Below are 19,622 nucleotides of genomic sequence, written 5' to 3'. Positions count from 1 at the left end.
AAGTGCTTGGTTTTAATCTTTTGCCTCTTTTTCTATTATCTTCATTTATTGATTTTTAAAGAAGTCTTTGTATGCTATGGATAAAAATTTAATTGTCTAAACTAATGCCAAGTACCTCCCCTGAGGAGAGGTTCATCTTCTTAAATCTTGATGGTGTTTTCATCTGTTTGGGCCCCAAAGGAGTTTTTAATTTTTATTCTGTCATTGGCATAACTTATTTACAAGATGGTGTGTAAATATCCAAGTGGCATTTTATTGTTAATATTTTTATTTAAAATTTCTAGTTTGCTTGCAATTTGGTCAGAATGTGGCCTAGAAAGTTTCCTACTTTATGGAATTGAAATTTTCTTGATGACTCAAAATATCAATTTTTATAAATGTTATGTAGATATCTGAAATGGATGCTTATTTTCTGTCTGCAGAATACCAGGTTAAACATATCCAAGCTTTTAAATATGGCATTCAAATCCTTTATAACCTTATTTATGCTTAATCTGCTTGACCTTATAAATTCTGAGGAAGGAAGGTTAAAGTATCCTACTTTGGTTGTAATTTTAACAATTTTTCCCCCTAATATTTCTGATAGTGTGTCTTTTTTGGGGGGAATGTATACTGTGATTCTATTTTGCCTGATATATAAAGGTTTATGCCTGCTGTATCTTCTTGGTAGACTACACGTTTTATTATCCAATGTGTCCCTTTCTGTCCATCTTCCTACTTTTTGTCGAAATTTTAGTTTGCCTAGTATTACTATTGCCACCCTTGCTTTCTTTTGGTTGACGTCTGCCTGAATAGTTTTGTTCATCCCTTTATTTTCAACCATTCCATGTCATTTTTGATGTATCTCCTGTATCAAAGTGACACAGCTAGAGGTACTCCCTTCTTCCTTGGTAAAAGAACACTAGGTAATACGCCCAGGCCAAAAGAACACGTTTCTCTGCCCACCTTGCAGCTAAATATGGCCATGTTATCAATTTGTGGCCAATGAGCTCTTACTGCTCTTCTTTCTTTCCTTTCTTCTCATCTGCAATGAGGATGGGACAGCTGAGGCTTCCAGCAGCCAACTGGGACCAAGAGGTGACCTTGAGGATGGAAGCCACATGCTAGGAGAGGGAAGCAGAAAGAAAGAGGCAGCCTGGGGCCTGGGTCCCTCATGACTGAGAGCTGCCAATCAGCCTCGACAACTCCTCAGGGATCACTTTAACCCAAGAAAGAGAGGAACTTCCACTGTGTTCAAATCATGGTTGGTTTGGTTTTTCTGTTACATTTAGACATCGGATTTCTAAAAATTACATCAGATGTTGCCTTTCTGGTAGGGGAAAACTCAATCCAAGATTAACTGTCTTAATTGAAATACAGTAGAAAATGTCAAGGTGCATCCTACGTAAAACTACAAATATTAAAAAAAAAATAAGAGTAATTGTCTTGGTACTTCCTTGGTGGTACAGTGGTAAAGGATCTGCCTTCCAATGCAGGGGATGTGGGTTCGATCCCTGGTTGGGGAACTAAGATCCCACATGCCACGGAGCAACTAAGCCCTTACGCCACAACTACAGAGCCCACGCGCCCTGGAGCCTGAGCGCTACAACTAGAGAGAGAAAATCCACACGCCACAACTAGAGGGAAGCCCGCACACCACAATGAAGAGCCCACGCCACAATGAAAGATCCCACATGCTCAACAAAGATCCCGCAACTAAGACCCAATGCAGCCAAAAAAAAAAAGAAAGAAAATTTAAAAAAAAAAAAAAAAAAAGAAAGAGTAATTGTCTTTTTTCCCTTAATGATTTCAGTCAATTCCTTTTTTTCAGTTACATTAGCAGTTATGTTAAAAATGCTTAACAAACACATCTGGACATTTCTTTTCAAGAGTAATCCTTTCGGGTCTTGCGGCTCTGAGTATGGTCTCTTGAGCCACATCAACATCCCCTGGGAGTCTGTGAGAAATGGGGAATCTCATGCCCTCCCTAGACCTACTGAATCAGAAGCTGATTTTCACAAGATCCTCAGGTCATCTGTGTACACAGTGAAGTGCGAAAACCACTGCTTTAGAGGGCACTGGCGCCCCCTCCCCTCTTCTGGGTAATGTTCATAACCATCTCAATTTCCTACTTAGAACCTGGGAAGGCTCCCATAGAGAGCCAAGCCGTCAGCAGGGCATTCTAGGCCTTTGAAGATCCGGCCCTCACCTCTCCAGTTTCGGTTCTTGTTCTTCTCCCATCCCACTCACACGCTCATGCTGCACTGCTTATAGTTCCCTAATATGTCATGGTGCTTCCTGGGAGCACACTGAGCCCTCACCTAGAGCCCACCCATCAGCCCCCCCACTTCTTTGCTAACAGAAGTCCCATTCTGTTGTGGGAGGTGATGCATCAGCTCCAGGTGATGCGTCTAGCCCCATCTCATTTTCCTTTGCATGACTCTTCCTCTCTCAGCCTACCTTGGTAGCTGAGATGGCCATGTACCCAGAGCTAGTAAAGGAGACAAGAGAGAGCTGCTGGGGTCGGGGGGAGCTGGGGACATTTTTTCTTCCTGAATAAAAAGAACCTCTGTGATAAGAAAACTGTATGTTCTTGCCCCTTCCTTCCTACCTAGAATGTTGAGGTGCTCTCTGGACGTGCAAACACCATCTTGTAACCATGTGAACAAGCACCGAGGTCAAGTCAATGTGCTGAAGAATGCAAAGCAGAAAGACCGAAAGAGCCACGTCCTAGAGTGGAGTTGGCTTCTCTGCCCCCATGCCCCCTTCCTCCTTTCTCTTCCCATCTGCTCCAACTCTCCCTTCACCTCTCCTTTAGCTGGTATAACATGGAAGTGAAGTATATTCTAGCCCATTAGCTGTATTATACTAGATTCCCTATTTGTAATTTACAGTCATGGCTAAGTTGAGCCTTTCATTATAAATATCACCTGTCTCCCCAAATCCACCACTCTAAAGTGAGGCCAGTGGGTTTTTAATTCTCCGAGAATCTGAAGTAATCTTCCCCCATGGGTGAGAGCCAGTCAACTCCCATCCAGGCAAACCCACGCTCACTCTCCCGTCCCCGGCCCTCCTTCATACCCAGGTGCCTGGCCCTGGTTCTAGCAGGCTATGTCATGGGGCACCTTGCCTATTGGGACTGATTTTTTAAAAATTTCTGTGGTTTCTGGGGAGTAGATGTCAACTGGAGTGAAAAGAAATTGAAGTTTGAAATTTGGTGAACTTTTCCCTGCCCCTGACATGTGAATAATGACTTGCTGATAGAAGCGGCTTTTTCAAAGATGAAAAGCAATCTAAGATTTATGGACAACTCTGTTCAAAAGACCCAGTGCTGTTTGGAGTGAAGGTAGAAACAATGTCAGGAGAGTCCTACATATTTTCTGGTTGGAGGAAGGGCAAGGCAGGGAGGAACTTGGGGAAAAAAGAGATGGCAAGAGGATGAAAGGAGGGGTTGGAACTGGGTCGAGTAGAACATGGGAAGGCCAGCACTTGGGAAGATTTCTTGGGCCCAGCCTCTGAGTTCTATAGTGACAAGAACGTGACAACCATTTCCGGCAAACGGTGGTGAATGAAACAAGGCTGCTTTTTGGTACTGTTTTTACCTAAGTGCCTTGCGGCTCACACCTCCTGTGTGGATGGTGAGGAAGATGGGGGCCAGGAGAACTGTCCACATGGAAATGAATGAACCTTTTGCCTGAAACTGGGACTTCTGCTTCCGAGGGTTCTGCCCCTCATTGTGCGTTTGGGGAGCCCCCAGAAAAATATTCCTGCCAATTTCTCAGAGTCACATCTAGAATACTTGGCCAGAATTCTGCTCCTGGTTGGACTAGTCTGTTACCAGCCACCGCTGTCCCCCCACCAAGCCCCCGCCCCTCCCTGAAAGGCCAGGGGTCGGGGTGGCTCTGTCACTGTGCATCTGGACAGCCTCCTGGGTCTTGTGGGTGCAGAGCCAACATTTCTGATGTATATTTTATAACCACAAAGTATAAAAAGAGAGTGTGAAAAATAAAAACAGGCTCACAATCAGAGCCTGCTGGTTAGAGAGGTTAGAGAAATAATAAAGTTAGAGGAACCAAACTGAAAACTTGAAGAGCACGTGTGTGCCTTGGTAAGGCGAGTTCCAGGGCCAGACTTAGGCATGGCCTTTCCTAAGTGCTTAAGGAAGTTCAGCTCCCACTTAAAGTCTGTTATCACTCCTGTCCCCCCCTGGGGAGTTACTTATGAAGGAAGGTTTCCCAGCCAGCCTGCCAAGCCAGGCATCTTGAACGGGGACTGGCCGAGGCAGGAGGAGCTGCATGAAAAGCCCGCAAAGGCTGTGGGTCAAGGTGCCGCTCAATTCTGCTTCTTCAAACGCACCCGAGCTGTAACTCAAAACCTGAAAACAACCTGAATCCTTTTCCAAACACAAACCAAATCTTTTATGTCAGGTTCCATATATTTTCCTAACTCCATTCCCCAGCCCAGCCCCACTCCACAGCAGAAACCAATTTGCTTAACAGAGCAGGTCCTGGGAGTTTTCCTCCTCGAAGCTCTCATTTGGAACGGATTAAGGAGGAGGAGAGGGTAAGAAGCTGACTTTTCTTTTGCTTTTGAAAAAAAATTAACACACTGGTGACTCTGAAGCACAACCACTATGTTCTATGACAGGCTTTTAAAAGATGAAGAAAATTTCATTTTCTAGTATAACCAGACAAGATTGCTTGAGGAGCCCCTGCCAATCCATCCCAATCTAAAGGCCCAGCTTTGGATCTTTGGGGACTCTTGGACTTGCCGTGAAGCTGGGCAGGGGACTCTGACCTAGGGAGAGCAGCCCGCCTCAAACCTTGTGTCTACATTTACCTCTCAAATAAAACATGCTTCAGGACAGTACGTCAGCCCGACATGAGCCACTTGAGAATTTTACCTGCCCAGCTTTGCTCTGATGGAGACGCCTGCCCTTAACAAGTTTATGGTGTGGGTGGGATCGTAACCAAGAAACAATATATGGGCTTCCCTGGTGGCTCAGTGGTTAAGAATCCGCCTGCCAGGCTTCCCTGGTGGCGCAGTGGTTGAGAGTCCGCCTGCCGATGCAGAGGACACGGGTTCGTGCCCCGGTCGGGGAAGATCCCACATGCCGCGGAGCGGCTGGGCCCGTGAGCCATGGCCACTGAGCCTGAGCGTCCGGAGCCTGTGCTCCGCAACGGGAGGGGCCACAACAGTGAGAGGCCCCCGTGCCGCAAAAAAAGAAAGAAAGAAAGAAAGAAAGAAAGAAAGAAAGAAAGAAGCAATATATGACCTTAACAGTGTGGGTCTGACAAAAGGAAAGAGAACAAAAAGGCCTGGAAGGCTTTGTGGGAAAGGAAGGCCTGGGGCTGGGCCTTGTAGAATCAGTACTGTTAATGTCAGTAGATAAGGACATACCAGGCACAAGACCAATATGGTCAAAAGCACAGAGGGAACAGGCAAGGTGTATGTAAAGAGATGACCTTGGGACTCTCTACGTTCCCCCATTCTTGGGTCTCTTCTAAGTGTGGTCTCCCCATTAAAGAGATATCTTTCTAGTAAACTCTGGCTATGGGTAATACCATTGCAAGGCTTGCAATCTTGTTTCCTACTAAAGTTTATTTGCAGTTTGGATGATGTGTGTTCCCAAGAAATGTAATAGACATAAGCAACTAAACTTATCAAGTCAGTGAGAAATTTTAGATTAAAATTCTTAGTGTTGATTATTGATTACCTCCTTTTCTTTCAAAATTGGCCATATGAGTTGCTAAAAGAAATAATTTGGATGCAAATGAAGGGAAACCTCTTGAGTTTAGGTAAAATAACACCTGAGAGGGTAAACTCCCAACAGCTTAAGGCCAGAGGCTCTATCTTAGTTATGTCTGAGTCCCTAGCTATTAGCAAGCAACCAGAACTTGCCAGGAACTCAGTAATTAGTACCTGTGTGAAAAAAAGAAGATGGGAAATGGCAAGACATGAATCTCCCCAAATCAATTTCTCCCTCCTTACATAGAAATAGACCTTCTAGCTGCACACACCATCTTTCCGAGCCTCCTATGCCGAGCTGTGTGGCACACGACTAAATGCTGGCTGATGAGGCACCAGTGGAAGTGGCACATGTCACTCCCCTCCGTCCCTCCCGCTCACAGGCTTGTGGATATGAAAACGGCAGCACACCAAGAAAGGAGCTGGGGGTCCCTGGTGATTGTAGAGCATCACAGCTGTCCACTATGCCTTTGTGTGAGGACGGAGAGACAAGCCACTAACTCATTTAGGCCACTTTTCACTTGGGTCTGTTACAGGTGCCAAATCTATACCCAGGCTAAAACACCAGCTGTCTCATGTCTGAAACCCCAAGAAAATACTTCAGAAAGTCCATTTCAAGATAGGCCCCAAAGTAAGATCCTTAATTGTACTCCTGTAACTTGAGTACTTCAGCTGGAGGTGGGGGGAGGGTGAAGAGGGAAATAGCATGTGAGAGAGAGAGAGAGAGAGAGAGAGAGAGAGGGGAAGAGACAGAGGAGGTGAGCCGCTGGCAAGGCCAACCTTTGTCTCTGTTCTCACCTGATGCTCTCTGCCTTTGCTCCTATGGACGAGCCTCACAAGAAACCACTTTGAAAAAGCTGAATTACTGAACTACAGTGCGGAGTTCCTCATTTCGATGTTGTGGGGAACATTTCTTACCTTCCTTAATCCTGACACATCAGTAAACTGGCCGGAGCGTATTCTCCTAAAATCCCACTCTCCTCAGAACACCCCTCTGTACACTCACATCCAAAGTGTTTCTGTGTATTCTCCACCCTGGAAGGCATATGGATTTATAGCACACAAACCTACACATTATCTAAATGTACACACACACACACCACATGCACACGGATAAAAAAACTCCCTGCGATGCTGTCACCGTCAGAGCACCTCCCTTTCTGTTCTGTCTATTTTAGCTCCTGCTGTGTGGATTCCTGTAGTCAAAAAAGAGCAGTAGGAACGAGGAAGCCCAGGCTATCACTCTGAGAGACTTGAGAACAGGGTTGGAGGGTTTCGTGGGCAAGATGAGGGCCTTACAGGTCTCTGACAGGATGCTGAAGAATGAGGGGCTAGTGTGGTGGCCAGATGTGATTTCTCAGGCAGTAGCTATGTTGTAAGAGTCCGGGTTTGACGATGCTTTGGTTGCTGGGGCTGGACGAAGGTGATCAGTCCTCTGGCAGGTCTGTAGGTGAGTGGACTCAGCGGGGAAGGGCATGGGTCAGTGCCAATGACAGGTGTGGATGGAGGGAGTGGGAGTCAGGCCCGAAGCTGGGGGCCTGGGGGTGCTGCTGACCAGCTGCTGGCCTCAGTCATCCTAACCAGCCCAGGGGTAAATGGGGATGGGGGCCCATCTCTGCTCATCCCTGACAGAGAAGTGACCCCAACTCTTGAAACTGGCTTATGTTCAAAAGGGAAGACTGCTCACACTAGTGCACATCCTGACACAGCCTCTCGGGGGAAAGTGGCAGCTCCTGAGGTCAGAAAGGAAAGCACAGGAGAGGAGAGTTGAGGCCACGAGCAGGGGAATGAGGATCACTGGGCACTGGGCTCGTCCTGATGAAGTGGGAAGATGAAACCCTGCAGCCACGCCAGCGCCAGATGGCCTTAGCCCCAGGCTGTGGGCTCACCGTCACCAGTGGGGCCATCACCTTGGACCCAGGGAACACGAGCAGCAACAGGGGAGGCAAAATGATGCAGAGATGACCCTCATTTCCTTGAGAGGAGCCTGTTGTTGTCTCTCTGAGGCTTAGTCACTGGGAGGCCATGTAAACAATCCCATCACCCTAGCGACCAGGCCCAGGCAGGGGAACTCCGTGGAGGCGGCAACCTGCTCCCAGATTTAACAGGAGCATTAGTTTGCATCCACTTCTGCACATCAGGTGGGCCGGCTGCCAGTGACACACTCGCTGAGATGCAGGTGAACGTTATGGGCCCAGGCTTCCTGGGACAGCAACTGATGGGAAGGGCGCTGGGTACATGGTAACTGGGGCTCCGCTAGGTTAGTCCACTGAAGCTGGGGTGGGGGGCTCCTGCCTTGATCAAGCAACCTAGTTTTGAAGGAATAAATGAGAAAATAGAGAACTAATTCCTACTTGGCTACTTTCCTTCAACAGCCATTTTCCCGTGCTCTCTGCCCAGGCAATGCCAGGGGTCTGCTTGGGAGTTAGAATCACAATTCCTAACTTCTTGTGTTTCCTCCCCTGGAACCCTACTAACGATACAGATGGACATTCAGATGGCCCTGGGAGAAGGCCCGGAAGGGAGCAAGGCCGTGGAATTTCAGGGCTGACTGCAGGGTGTGGTTTTATTGCTGGGAGATGCCTGGTTTCATAGAACACTCTGTTCTTCCCACCCCTGTGATGATGGAGTTCCTCCAAGCCCTCTCTTCCAGGGAATCTGCCTTACCCCACGGCACCGATCTCACCCCCGATGGGCTCTTTCCAACCCAGGAGTCTGGATTATTCTCAGTGGGCACCCGACATTTCTGTCACTTCCTTTCTGTAAGTCGAGGCTTGGGGAGCAGTAGAGAGAAGTACTGTTCTGTGTCTCAGGGGGCCTGTGTTTTAGGCCTCATTTCCCCACTAATTATGTTACACTGGGGAAATCAATTACCTTTCCTGGACTTCAGTTTCCCCATCTATAAAGTAGAGGCTCTAAAACCCCCAGGTCGTGTGATTCTCTTTCTCTAGGAAGGACTGGAAAATGGGGACACACTCAGCCTTCACACAGGACCTCCTGTCACTTCCGGCTGCAACTGTCCCAGCCGCGGCAACTTCTATTCCCTTCTTCAGGACAAGTTCTGTGTATCTGAACTCTTGGGTCTCCAATCCATTTTCTTGGGTTATGATTTCAGTGTCTCCTTTTTAAACACAGCAGAGTTTAGAAGACCCTCAATGTCCCCTTTCTATTAACTCCTGGGTTGCAAACGTAGAGGCTGGGTGGCATTGAAAGTGCAAAGCCTTTGTCACCACAGGAACCTGAGCTCCAAGTCCAGCTTGACACTCATCTCCCACAAGACCTGGGGTCTGCTACTTCAACTCTTTGAATTTCAGAGGCCTTCCCTGGTGGTCTAGTAGTGAGGACTCTGCATTCCCAATGCAGGGGGCACGGGTTCTATCCCTGGTCGGGGAACTAAGATCCCACATACCACACAGTGCAGCCTAAAACCAAACCAAACCAAACCAAACCACCAAACAAAAACAACAACAATTCTCTGAATTCCAGGTTATCCATATTTAAAATGGAGAAGATAGTAAAATATCTCATAGAGTGGCTGTGAGGATCAAAAGAGGTAAAATGAAGCAGGAGCCTCCAGAGGGAAATGTTCTCCTTCCCCCTACCCTGCCCCGGCCTACACAGAGTGGGGAAGAGACAGCGAGGCAAGGGCCCCAGGAGGAAGGGGCCCCCATTCTCAGAGTTGCAGCCACCAACCTTTGCCTTCCAGATGGACTCATTCGGCACTGGTCCCAGCCCCCTGACCAGGGCATGATGAACAACTGAAAGGTTTTCCTCGGCTGGGCACTTCCCAGGGCCAGCCCCATGCTAGACCCAGGGGCCCCCGTGGATGAAACCCTTGCTCAAGAAATTCCATCCAGCAGGGACAGGAAGGAACGGAAGGGAGAGGGGGAGTTAGTCTAGGACCCACCACTGTGGCCTTGCCTGAGTAGATGCTCAGTCAGCTCCTGGCTGAATTAGGGTCTCTGGGAGGAGGTGGGCCTAAGGGAGCTGATTTAACCCGCCCTAACAAGGATCCACCACCGCTGGGCAATTTCACAGCAAAGAATCCACACAGCTCCACCTCTTCTGCCTTCGGTCGTTTCTAAAAACACTAATCTCTGTTGGGTTTAACTACTGCGATTGATACATGCCCCCATTCCTTCATTCTGTTGATCATCCAATAGTGATTTCTGTTGAGCATTATGTACCAGGTTCTGGGAAAACAGTAATGAGCAAAGCAGACAAAAGTCCTACATTCCTGGAATTTTTATTCTGGTGGAGGGAGACAAATAACGAATTAAATAAACAGTAAAATAATAAGTTGTCAAAGGATTATGCAGAGAATGAAACCAGCAGGGTAAAGTAATAGTAAATGAGCAGCTACTGTAAACTGGGTGGTCAAGTCGTTTCTATGGACATGACACTGAAGCTGAGATTTGAAATGACAAGGAGGCAGCTGGGTGGGACCAGGGGAGACCATTCCAAGCAGCAGGCCCAGCTAGTGCAAAGCCCCTGAGGCTTGGTGAGCTGGAGAACCCCAAAAAAGGCTGGAGTGCTGGAGCCGAGAGAGAGGGAGAGGGCGTAGCAGGGGATGAGGCTGGAGAGAGAGGCCGGGGAAAGGTCAGGAGGGCTTTATCTGTTACTTCAGGAGTTGAGTTTTACTCTGAGAAAGAAGGGAAGCCAAGGGAGAGGTCTGAGGAGGAGAGCAACATCGTCAGATCTATTCCCTAAGAAATGCCCTTCAACAGCTACAGGGACTGGACTGCAGGCAGACTGGAGCAGAGGCAGGAAAAGCAGGCTGGAGGTTTTCGCAGAAGTCCAGGTGAGAGATGCTGTGGCTTGAACTAGCACATTAAACAAGCCTTGTGGACAGACACTTTGTAAATACTTGTTGAATGAATGAATGAATGAATATGCGTGATGTCACCACTTTTTGCCTCATACTTAAGTAGTAAAAGAAAAACCTGTGGTTTATCTAGGTAAGAGTAAGAGGAGTGAGAAAACAATTTAGAATTTAAAAATAGGCACAAAGAAATGAGAGGCAAGTAGGTTTAGCTTGTCCCCAGGGGCATTTAGGTCAGGCTTGGAGGCAGTTATGAGGGGAATTCTAGTGTGGTGGTCACTCTTCTCCAGAAAAAGGTACTTGGTACATGCCCATGAGATTATACTCACGGAGCTTAAAGGCCGTCTAAAATGGAGGCTGGGGCCAGGCTCTGGTACCTCTGAACAGAAAAGACACCTTGGAGACAGTGTATCTGAGCAGATTAGGAAAGAAGCTATCGGAAGGCAGAGGGAGGACTGAGGCCAGACCTGGAGGACCTGACCCTGCGAACTTGCAGGAACTGGGAAAAGCGCAGGGCCTTCCGCTGGGCACGTGGCTGGTGCAGCAGGAGGACTTGGTGGGCAGCTCTGGAGGTTCCGGTGATGCAACCATCTGCAACTCAGCATGAAGCCCACAGGCCTGGGGCTTTGCTGACGGGGCCGCTGTGTAATGCCACAGTGACCCGACCTCCCTCCCTGCTTGGTCAAGGGCTGGAGCGTGGGAGCTGTGTTCACACTCTCATGCTGTCCCTTGGGCTCTGTGTGGTGATGACGGGGTGTGTGTCTGTGTGAGAGGTGGGGTGTGTGTGGCAGAGGGAGGAATACACCTGGGGGGAAACTGACCAGGTGTCTGCTCTCTTCTTCTTCATCTTGCCCCGCTATATGACTGTTTCCACTTAGCCCCACAATGCCACCTGCCTCCTGCCCTGTTCTCTAACCTCTAGTCTCAATTTTGCTACATTTTGCTCCTGCTTCCCCTCTTCCGCCTTCCTGCTAAGCTCCCTCACTATTCCAGAGTCTCTGTGGGTCCTGGTGCAGAGCATGGAGGCTCCTGCAGTGTCTCCCGGTTACCCCAGGGCCGCGGCCCACAGCCCCGGGCTGGCTCTCTGGCCCTGCAGTCTGAGACTCAGACCCGAGTGGTATGAGTGAGGAAGGACCAAATAGTAAGGGAGAGCTACCGGCTCTTACCCCACAAGCCCCATACAGTGAGTCGCTCACTTTGTCCGAATCAATGAACACCACGGCCCCTTGGGCCAGCTCTAGCCGGGAGGGTCAGTCTGCCTGTTACGGAGCTTTGGTGTTTAAGGGGCTCTCTAATCTCCTTGGGGAACTCGGGACTGACAGACTATTACTGACTGTTAGGTGGCCTACTGTGGTGGAAGATCAGCCCATCAATGCCCATTGAGCACCTACTGTGTACCTAATAGAAGACAGTCTCTAAGCTCACAGGATAGTTGGGAAGATAAACTAAATAAAGTATATGATGGAGAAAATAATAAAAGAGTAGAAAATCAAGGGCTATTTATAACCAAATGCTGCAGGGGTTCAGGAAAACGAGAGAGCCTGGAGGGTAGGGCCATTGTAGAGAAGGTGGGATTTAATGTGTCACCACTAAACATTTGTATCTGGCAGAATGAGCAGAAGTTTTATGATTTTTTTGTGTGTGGGGGTGTGGTGGGAGGGAGGGATCGGAACTCCCTGGAGCCAGTACTCCAAGGAAAAGAACCACCCATCGCTCACACATGTGAGGACATGTGCGCTCGCTTCTCTCTCCCCTGCTGTATCTGTCTCTCTTTCTTTCTTAAAAGTCTTTTACATTCTCTTCATTAGAAAGTTTCTACCTTTTATGTCAATTATAGCTAAATAAAAAAGTTTCTACCAAGAAGTCATCCTTCTTGAACCTAAACACTGACAGTGATTTGAGGTCTGGGCCCCCCTTAAAATTCCTTGTTAACTGGCTTCTCTTTCTTATCCTGCAACAACTAAAGCGACTGTTGGGTATCAGAAACTTTCTTTGAATCTCATAAACGGAAACGGGGAAAGGGAGGAGGCCTCCTGAATCAGGCGGCAAACGCTGGATGAAGCTGGAAGAGGAGGGAGGGAGGGAGATCCTGAGCTGGAGAGGGTGCGGTGCCGGAGGAAGGGGCTTCAGAAGGCTAACAGCTCCCACCCATCTCCTGCCCAGAGAGCCCCCAGCTCTGCAAGGTGAGCACCAGGGTTCCGCCCGAGGGCCTCCAGATTGAGCCATCTCTGCGGGACCCCTCAGGTCAGAGCCTTCCATCCTCTTACTCTGGAGTCCTCAAGTCTGACACTAGCCTATCGAGTTAGACCCAAGAGAGACCCTGTAACAGAGACAAAGGGTTCTACATAAAAGAGAGGCTATGCAGATGCCAACTGTTACATATAGGATGGATAAACAACAAGGTCCTACTGTACAGCACAGGGAACGATATTCAGTATCCTGTGATAAACCATAATGGAAAAGAATATATGTATTATAACTCGATAATCATTTTGCTGTGCAGCAGTAATTAACACAACATTATAAATCAACTATACTTCAATTACAATTAAAAAAAAAAAGGCTAGAGAATAACCCCGAATTGCTGAATTCTGGCCATCTTCTAGACCTTTGGGTGGGTTGCTTTTTTTAAAGGTGCTTTTTAATCCTCTCCTCCTCCTAAACAGGCTGTTAAAATTCATACCTTCACAGGGGCCTCTCCTGTTGCTTCCACCCAGAACTCTGTCTGCCTCACTTGAGAATCACACAAAGCTAGTGATTTAAATTTAAATAGTGTCCAGGCTGGTTTCTTCCCTCACACGGAAGCCCTTGTTCAAAAGAGTTCTGATGTGAAATCCTGATATATGAGTCTATAAGACAGATGTGAGCGAGCTGCTCAGGCAGAAGTGGGAGAGCCCAGGGAAGTGGCAGCGGCCGAGCTACGGCCTTGAGTGTCTCCTGCTCTTGAAACGAGAGCTCTTTCCAGAGCATTTCGAGGCTTGAAGTCAAGTCAGAGCAGGGGCAGGAGAGAGGTGGAGCCCCACCTGGAGTCCTGCCCATACACTGTCTCTTCCTGGCTGTGAACTTCAATGCCCTCCTCTTGAGCCCCAGATGTGCCATTTCTTCTGTCCCTCTTGGCATGCTGTGACTGGCATAGAGGGGAGGGGAGGGGCAGGGAGGGTCCCGCTGCTGGGGCTTCCTCCCATCTAAAGCTGAAGGGGCCTCAGGGGTGCTCAGAGGGCTGTTAATAGCCCATGAGTTCCACCTTCCAGGTGACCATGTTGAGTGGCGCACATGCAGGAGGACAGCAGAAGAGCTCGGCACGCAAGAAGGTGAACAACAAATCCATCCTCACAAGGGTTATCTAAACACTGAGTTATTTCCCCTGGACCTTCCAGAATCATTAACTAATTCACACCACAAATCTCCACCTAAAGCTAGCCGTGTGCACAGCGACTGGTTTCATGCTTGCCTCTTCCATGGTTTCTAGCCAGAGCTACCAGCACCAGCAGCTGCCCTGTGACGGCTTGCCGGGGGCTCCCAGGGGCACTGCGCCGTGTGCTGGAGAGGGCAGGACAGAGCCGGACAGCGCACTCTGTTCCTCCAGCAGATAAAGGTCCCCCTTTGCCCTCTCAGTTTCCACTGCCGATCTCTCCAAGGCCTAAGGAATACTCTGTCCCAGATCACAGTGACTTGTGGTCTCTAAGTGCCTTTCCCAATTCCAGGAAGTTTCACTTCCTGGAACGCGATAGCTCAACTGCTTTGTCAGTGCCAGAGGCGTGTCGAGGTGTTTCCCCTAGATACCTCCCAGGTTTGAAACCTTGAGGTCATCTCTGCTTTCCCTTCTCTCCCACCGCCCACAAGCACAGCCCCCAAATCCTCTCGAGTCTACCCCATGCTCTCTCCGCCCATCACCACTGATGGTGGCTCATGAGGACTCTTGCTACCAGTTCCCAGTTGATCTCCTGACTCACCCCCAACCCCGATCCATCTCACGCACGGCTGCCAGAAAGAGCCCCTCACACCCACGTTCCTGGCAACACTACTCCTCTGTCTGAAAGCTCTCCAGCTTCCCTTCACCTATAAGAGGAGGTCCTTGGCTTGGCATTCAAAGCCCTCCCAAGTGTGGCCACTCCTGCCTTTCTAGCTTTGCCTCCTGCTCCGCCCCCCAGCCTCAGCCTATGTTCTGGCCACACAAGTCCACTTGCTGCTCCCCAATCAGCTCCCAAGTTGTCCCCAACTCCAGGTTTGGCTCCGGCTTTTCCTTCCGTGTTGAACTGCTCTCATCTGTGTGCCACTTATCCCTTCCTTTGGGCCAGCGCCACTCTCAGGAACCTCCCTAGACCCCGCAATCAAAATGCACCTCCATCTTCTCCACGTCCCCAGCAGGCTGTCAGTATGAGCACAAAGCTCTTTCTTCCCCATCTAGCCCTCATTTACAGGATGAGGTCTCAGAGGCAAGGAGTCCTCATGATTTCTTTCTTTCTTAGGAGGAGAAGTAATTAGTCTTCTCAAAGAAGACATTAAATATTAACATAATTTAATATTATTATTTTACTGTGGCACTTTTTAAACCACTGATTTGAGGACAAAATTAATGAAATGACACATATTTTCAAGGTATTCAAGACTCAGTAGTAATAATGGACTTTGGAACACCAAAGAGCAAACCATTAGCAGGGTATGCTACAAAACCCCTGTGCGCTGAAGGAATGTGAAAAGTTACCATCAGCTGCTTGGTATCCTTGAGAGATGTCAAAACAAGACAATATTGTTCTAATGAATCAGCTGGCTAAACTTCTGACTAAAGTGAAAAATCAGGTGGTGATACTCAATCGTCAGTTACTTTTCAGTCTAAAGCAGAAAGATGTGCATTTTTTGCTTAAGAAAATCACGCTGCATTACAGAGATTCTGTTTAAGCACTGCTATCAGGCAGAACAGAGAACACGCGGGGACACGCTGAATGAGTATCCCCACACAGCGACGTCATGCTGCTGAGATCTCTGAATGGGAGGTATCTGGCTTGGGTTTGATTTTTCTGATGCAAAAATTCACTCAAAATGAGTTAAAAAAAAAAAAAGGTGGGGGGCAGGCAGAAAGGAGTCACACTGGGGGGGTGGAATAGTTGATAAACCAGCCAGATGGTGTACCAATATATACTGTGTTAGCCTTTTCTAGTTGTAGACTTGGGTTTTTTAAAAAACATTTTATTTTCAAATAATTTTAAACATATGGAAAAGATGCAAGTACAGCAACTACCTATCTGTGTTTACTATTTATACGCACAGTTTTATTTTTTTCTGAACCATTTGAGAGTAAGTTGCAGGCGTTGTGCCCTTTTCCACCTTAATATTTCAGTTGTGTATTTCCTAAGAATAAAAATATTCTCTTACAAAACCATAGTATGGTTATCAAATTCATGAAATTTAATATTGATTTTAATCTATAGACAATATTTCAATATTGTCAGCTATTCTAATAATTTCCTGTATGGCTTTTCACCCCTCCAGTACAGGATCTGGTCCAGGGTAACATACTATGTTTAGCTGTTACAGAATTCTTGTCTTTTCACACCTCAGATTCTCTTTTATGGACCAAGATAGGGAATACAAAGATAGACAAGTAGGCTTTTACATTACTTACTCCCTCAGAGGCTTTCACACATGGAATTTCACATGCAAAGGGCACTCCAAATATAATTACTGATTTCTATTTCTTGAGAAAAAAATTCAAACCAGAAGGAGGGAGAACATGGTAATATAGTTTTACTATAAATGAACTGGGAAAAATTCTGAAAGAAATAAAAGTAGCAGGGCAAAAGCCCTCAAGACTAGGAGGGAAGAAGTCCACTTATGAATTCCACCATGAAGTGATCTTTCCCATCTTTGGTGAGAGGGTCCTATAGAAGTCTAGTGAGTGTTACGTTCCACCAAATGCTTACTGAGCACTTGCTCGGTGCTCCGTGTGTCCTTCTAAGGAAAATGCACAATTGGAAAAAGGAATGAATCATTAATGGCAGAATTTTAGGTATGTGGACAGGGATGGGGAGAAGGCTGCCAGTACAGCACTCGCAGCACCGATCTGAATGTTTTCCCACTGAGAGGCCAAGCTGATCCTGGCTAAATGTGCCCTGGAGTAGTATTACTGGGAGATTATTAAGACACCAGCTCCTTGCATACATGTAGAGAAAAGTGCCCAGACCATTACAACGGAGGACTCAGGTATAGGGATGTTCGCACATTCTAAGAGGAGCTTCCAGGGACCACAACCCTACCCATGGGAATGAGGGGCCCCAATCAGTTACCAACACTGTATGGCTATTTCCCCTCCCATTCTGCTGTCCATTAAGGTAAACGTCTTTGCTCAGCCTGTGACCACCTGTCTCAAAATGGTGTTCTTACTTCTCTTTGGGATGGCTGACGCAGAGATCTTTCCTGACACCTAGCCCCAAGTGCATGGAATCCAAGTCCACCAGAGTGGTCACCCTCCCGCACGGCCATTTGCCCAGAGGTGTGACCTTGCTTCTACTCCACCTAGCCCCATCCCTTCCACCCAGCAGCTCATTTTCCACCTGCAGCCTGGAGTTCCCTTTTGCTTCCACAGCATTTGCCATTGCATACAGATAACTAGGGCCCAGGGCCCTAACAGCTCATATTATGAACTGAGTGGCTATGAGCTCAGAACTACCCACCTAGGCTGCTCCTCTTTCCACTCCCCTCCTGCCCCCTGGGTTAACGTCACCACCCAATGAGGAGCCAAGGCACAAAGAGGAGCAACTTGACTGACACTCATCTGTTTCTTTTATGTGTAGAAATGCACAGAGGAGCAAAATGATGGATCTAGATCTCTGGATTATGTAACCACACAGAAAATCCAGACTTGGCCTTATTTAAAAAGGATGTCAATGTAACTAACAAAAGGCACTGTTTACTACATTTCTACCTCTGAAAGCAATTTTTCTCTATGACGTCCTAGAGCAGGGGTCAGCAAACTGTGGTTAGCAAATCAAATCTGGGAAGCCACCTGTTTTTATAAATAAAGCTTTATCGGAACACAGTCACGTACACTTGTTTTCCTATTGTTTATGGCTACTTTCCCACTAAAATGGCAGAGTTGAGACAGAGACTGAATGGCCAACAAAGCCTAAAATATTCACTCTCTGGCCCTTTATAGAAAGTGTGCCAACCCCTGGCCAAGAGCAATCAGGCATCGAAGAAAGATAAGAATGAGGTACCTGTTGACTGGCAAGTGTTTTCCTGTGACATGGCAGTCATCACGGTTTCTGTGGCTGCATCTCGGATTACTTGCTCCTCACTCTGCAGGAGGGTGAGGACACGTTTCCAGAGAGCAAGCGTATCTTGCAGTCCTAAGGCGGCCAAAAAGAAACCAAATTACCTAGGATGCAACTTACAAGCAGGTACAAATACTGCTTCACATCTAGTATTGAATGAGCAACAGTTACTTCTTTTTTGTGGGTACTGCAAGGAAGGGAGACTTGAGAGTCAGATAAATGCCAGAAGAGAGAGGACCCTAAGGGGACAGGTCTGAAAGTGTCCTTTTGAATAGGAAACACTTCTGGAGGCAACCAGCCCCAGGCAAGGCCCCCTAGAAGGTATGGCCTTGGCTGACTAAGGCCCAGCTGTCAACGGGCCTTAGTCAATGACTCATGCTTCTCAGAATGAAACTTTATGCATCAAGAGTGCTTTGGGGAAACCAGCCCAGTGTTAATTTGAGTGACTGTTTCAGCTTATAAATTCTGAAAGCAAAGTTTCAATCAAGATTATGCTTTGGGGGGCAAGAATTGAAAAAAGCAAAGAACCATGATAAAGGCACCAGCCTGTGCCACGTCTACGCAGGGCCCACGACCTGACTGCCATTGCCCCTGGGCAGGGACCCTATCAAGTCCCTGTGCATTGTGCTGCTGGGGACCAGAGACCAGGAACAGACAGTGTCTGCCCCTGAGCAACCGAAAGGGACATCAAGTGGAGAACACAAGGTAAGGAGAAGGCAGGGCTGGAAACACGTGGCTGTGACTCACCACAGGGAAAGGTCCCAGGAGACTGGTGTAATGGGAGATGGACTGTGTGAGGGGAGAGGGGGCAGGGCCTCAAAGGAGGGACACATACTGTCCAGGTGGGGTGGGTTGCCACGGAAGACCACCACTCATCATCCCTTGATGTTCAGTGGGGAACCAACCCTGCCCTGAGAGCTCTCCTTAGCTCACCCTCTCCCTCATCTGTCCACAGAGAGCCCAATATCAGAGCCACCAATGCTCTAGTCATACTGAGAGCAGCAATGGCTCCCTCTGGGGTTTGTGCTCTCCTGTCTGTTATAAATCTGGTTTTAAATTTTACTCAGTCTTTCAGAATCTATCCATTCTAATTGTTCTCTAGGGTTTCAAATTTCCCTTTCTTAACATTTTCTTATACCGCTAAGGTCCTCATCAATCTTCCCTCTTTAGTCCATTTCAATTTTTCTTTCTCCTTAAATGACTTCGGTCTGCCCTTGACTTGTCCCCATGCACTTTATGTCCTTTGCCTCTCAGTTCTGTGCCTGCCTTTCATGTTCTTGCAGGCCGCCAGCCACTGCCGACCTTCTTCCTCATTGCCTGTGATGCCCTAAGCAGCTCCAGCAATTCATGATGAACCAATGGCTTTTGCCCAGGACTCAGTTTTACTCAGAAATTCTACATTATTCCACACACATTTTCCTGCTATGAACCAGGGTCAGAGCAGCCAAAGTCACCCAGAAGATGTGCTGCAAAATGATATTACCTTCCCTGAGAAGTGTCACCAAAGTTTATAAACCTTTGCTCTTATTCCTCTGGGTCCAATGATTAAAGCAAAATTGTAGCAGGTCCCCTTTCAGTCCCCCTTTGGGTATAGAAAAGATGCCTAAAAGTCACTTAGAACAGGGGTCCCCACCCCCGGGTCTGGGGCCTGTTAGGAATCGGGCTGCACAGCAGGAAGGGAGCAAGCGAAGCTGCATCAGCCGCTCCCCATCCCCGCCTCACCGCTCGCATGACCGCCTGAACCCTCTCCCCACCCCGTCCCCGTCCGTGGAAAAACTGTCTTCCACGGAACCAGTCCCTGG

General features: G+C 47.9%; 1 protein-coding gene across 5 annotated transcripts in view; it reads right to left on the bottom strand.

Moving 5' to 3' along the window:
• Nucleotides 1-19,622, bottom strand: part of THADA (THADA armadillo repeat containing) — a 315,670-nt gene that overhangs the window by 30,449 nt on the left and 265,599 nt on the right. For all 5 annotated transcript variants that reach the window (XM_060309158.1, XM_060309159.2, XM_030857806.2 and 2 more), the window contains one exon: nucleotides 17,764-17,895. In XM_060309158.1, coding sequence (XP_060165141.1) covers nucleotides 17,764-17,895 — 132 coding nt within the window. The remainder of the gene's footprint in view (nucleotides 1-17,763; nucleotides 17,896-19,622) is intronic.

The sequence above is a fragment of the Globicephala melas genome, chromosome 12 (genome assembly GCF_963455315.2).
Source record: "Globicephala melas chromosome 12, mGloMel1.2, whole genome shotgun sequence".
Lineage (NCBI taxonomy): Eukaryota > Metazoa > Chordata > Mammalia > Artiodactyla > Delphinidae > Globicephala > Globicephala melas.
The sequence above is the reverse complement of the archived record's forward strand: the minus strand, read 5'-3'. Positions and strand labels throughout refer to the sequence as shown.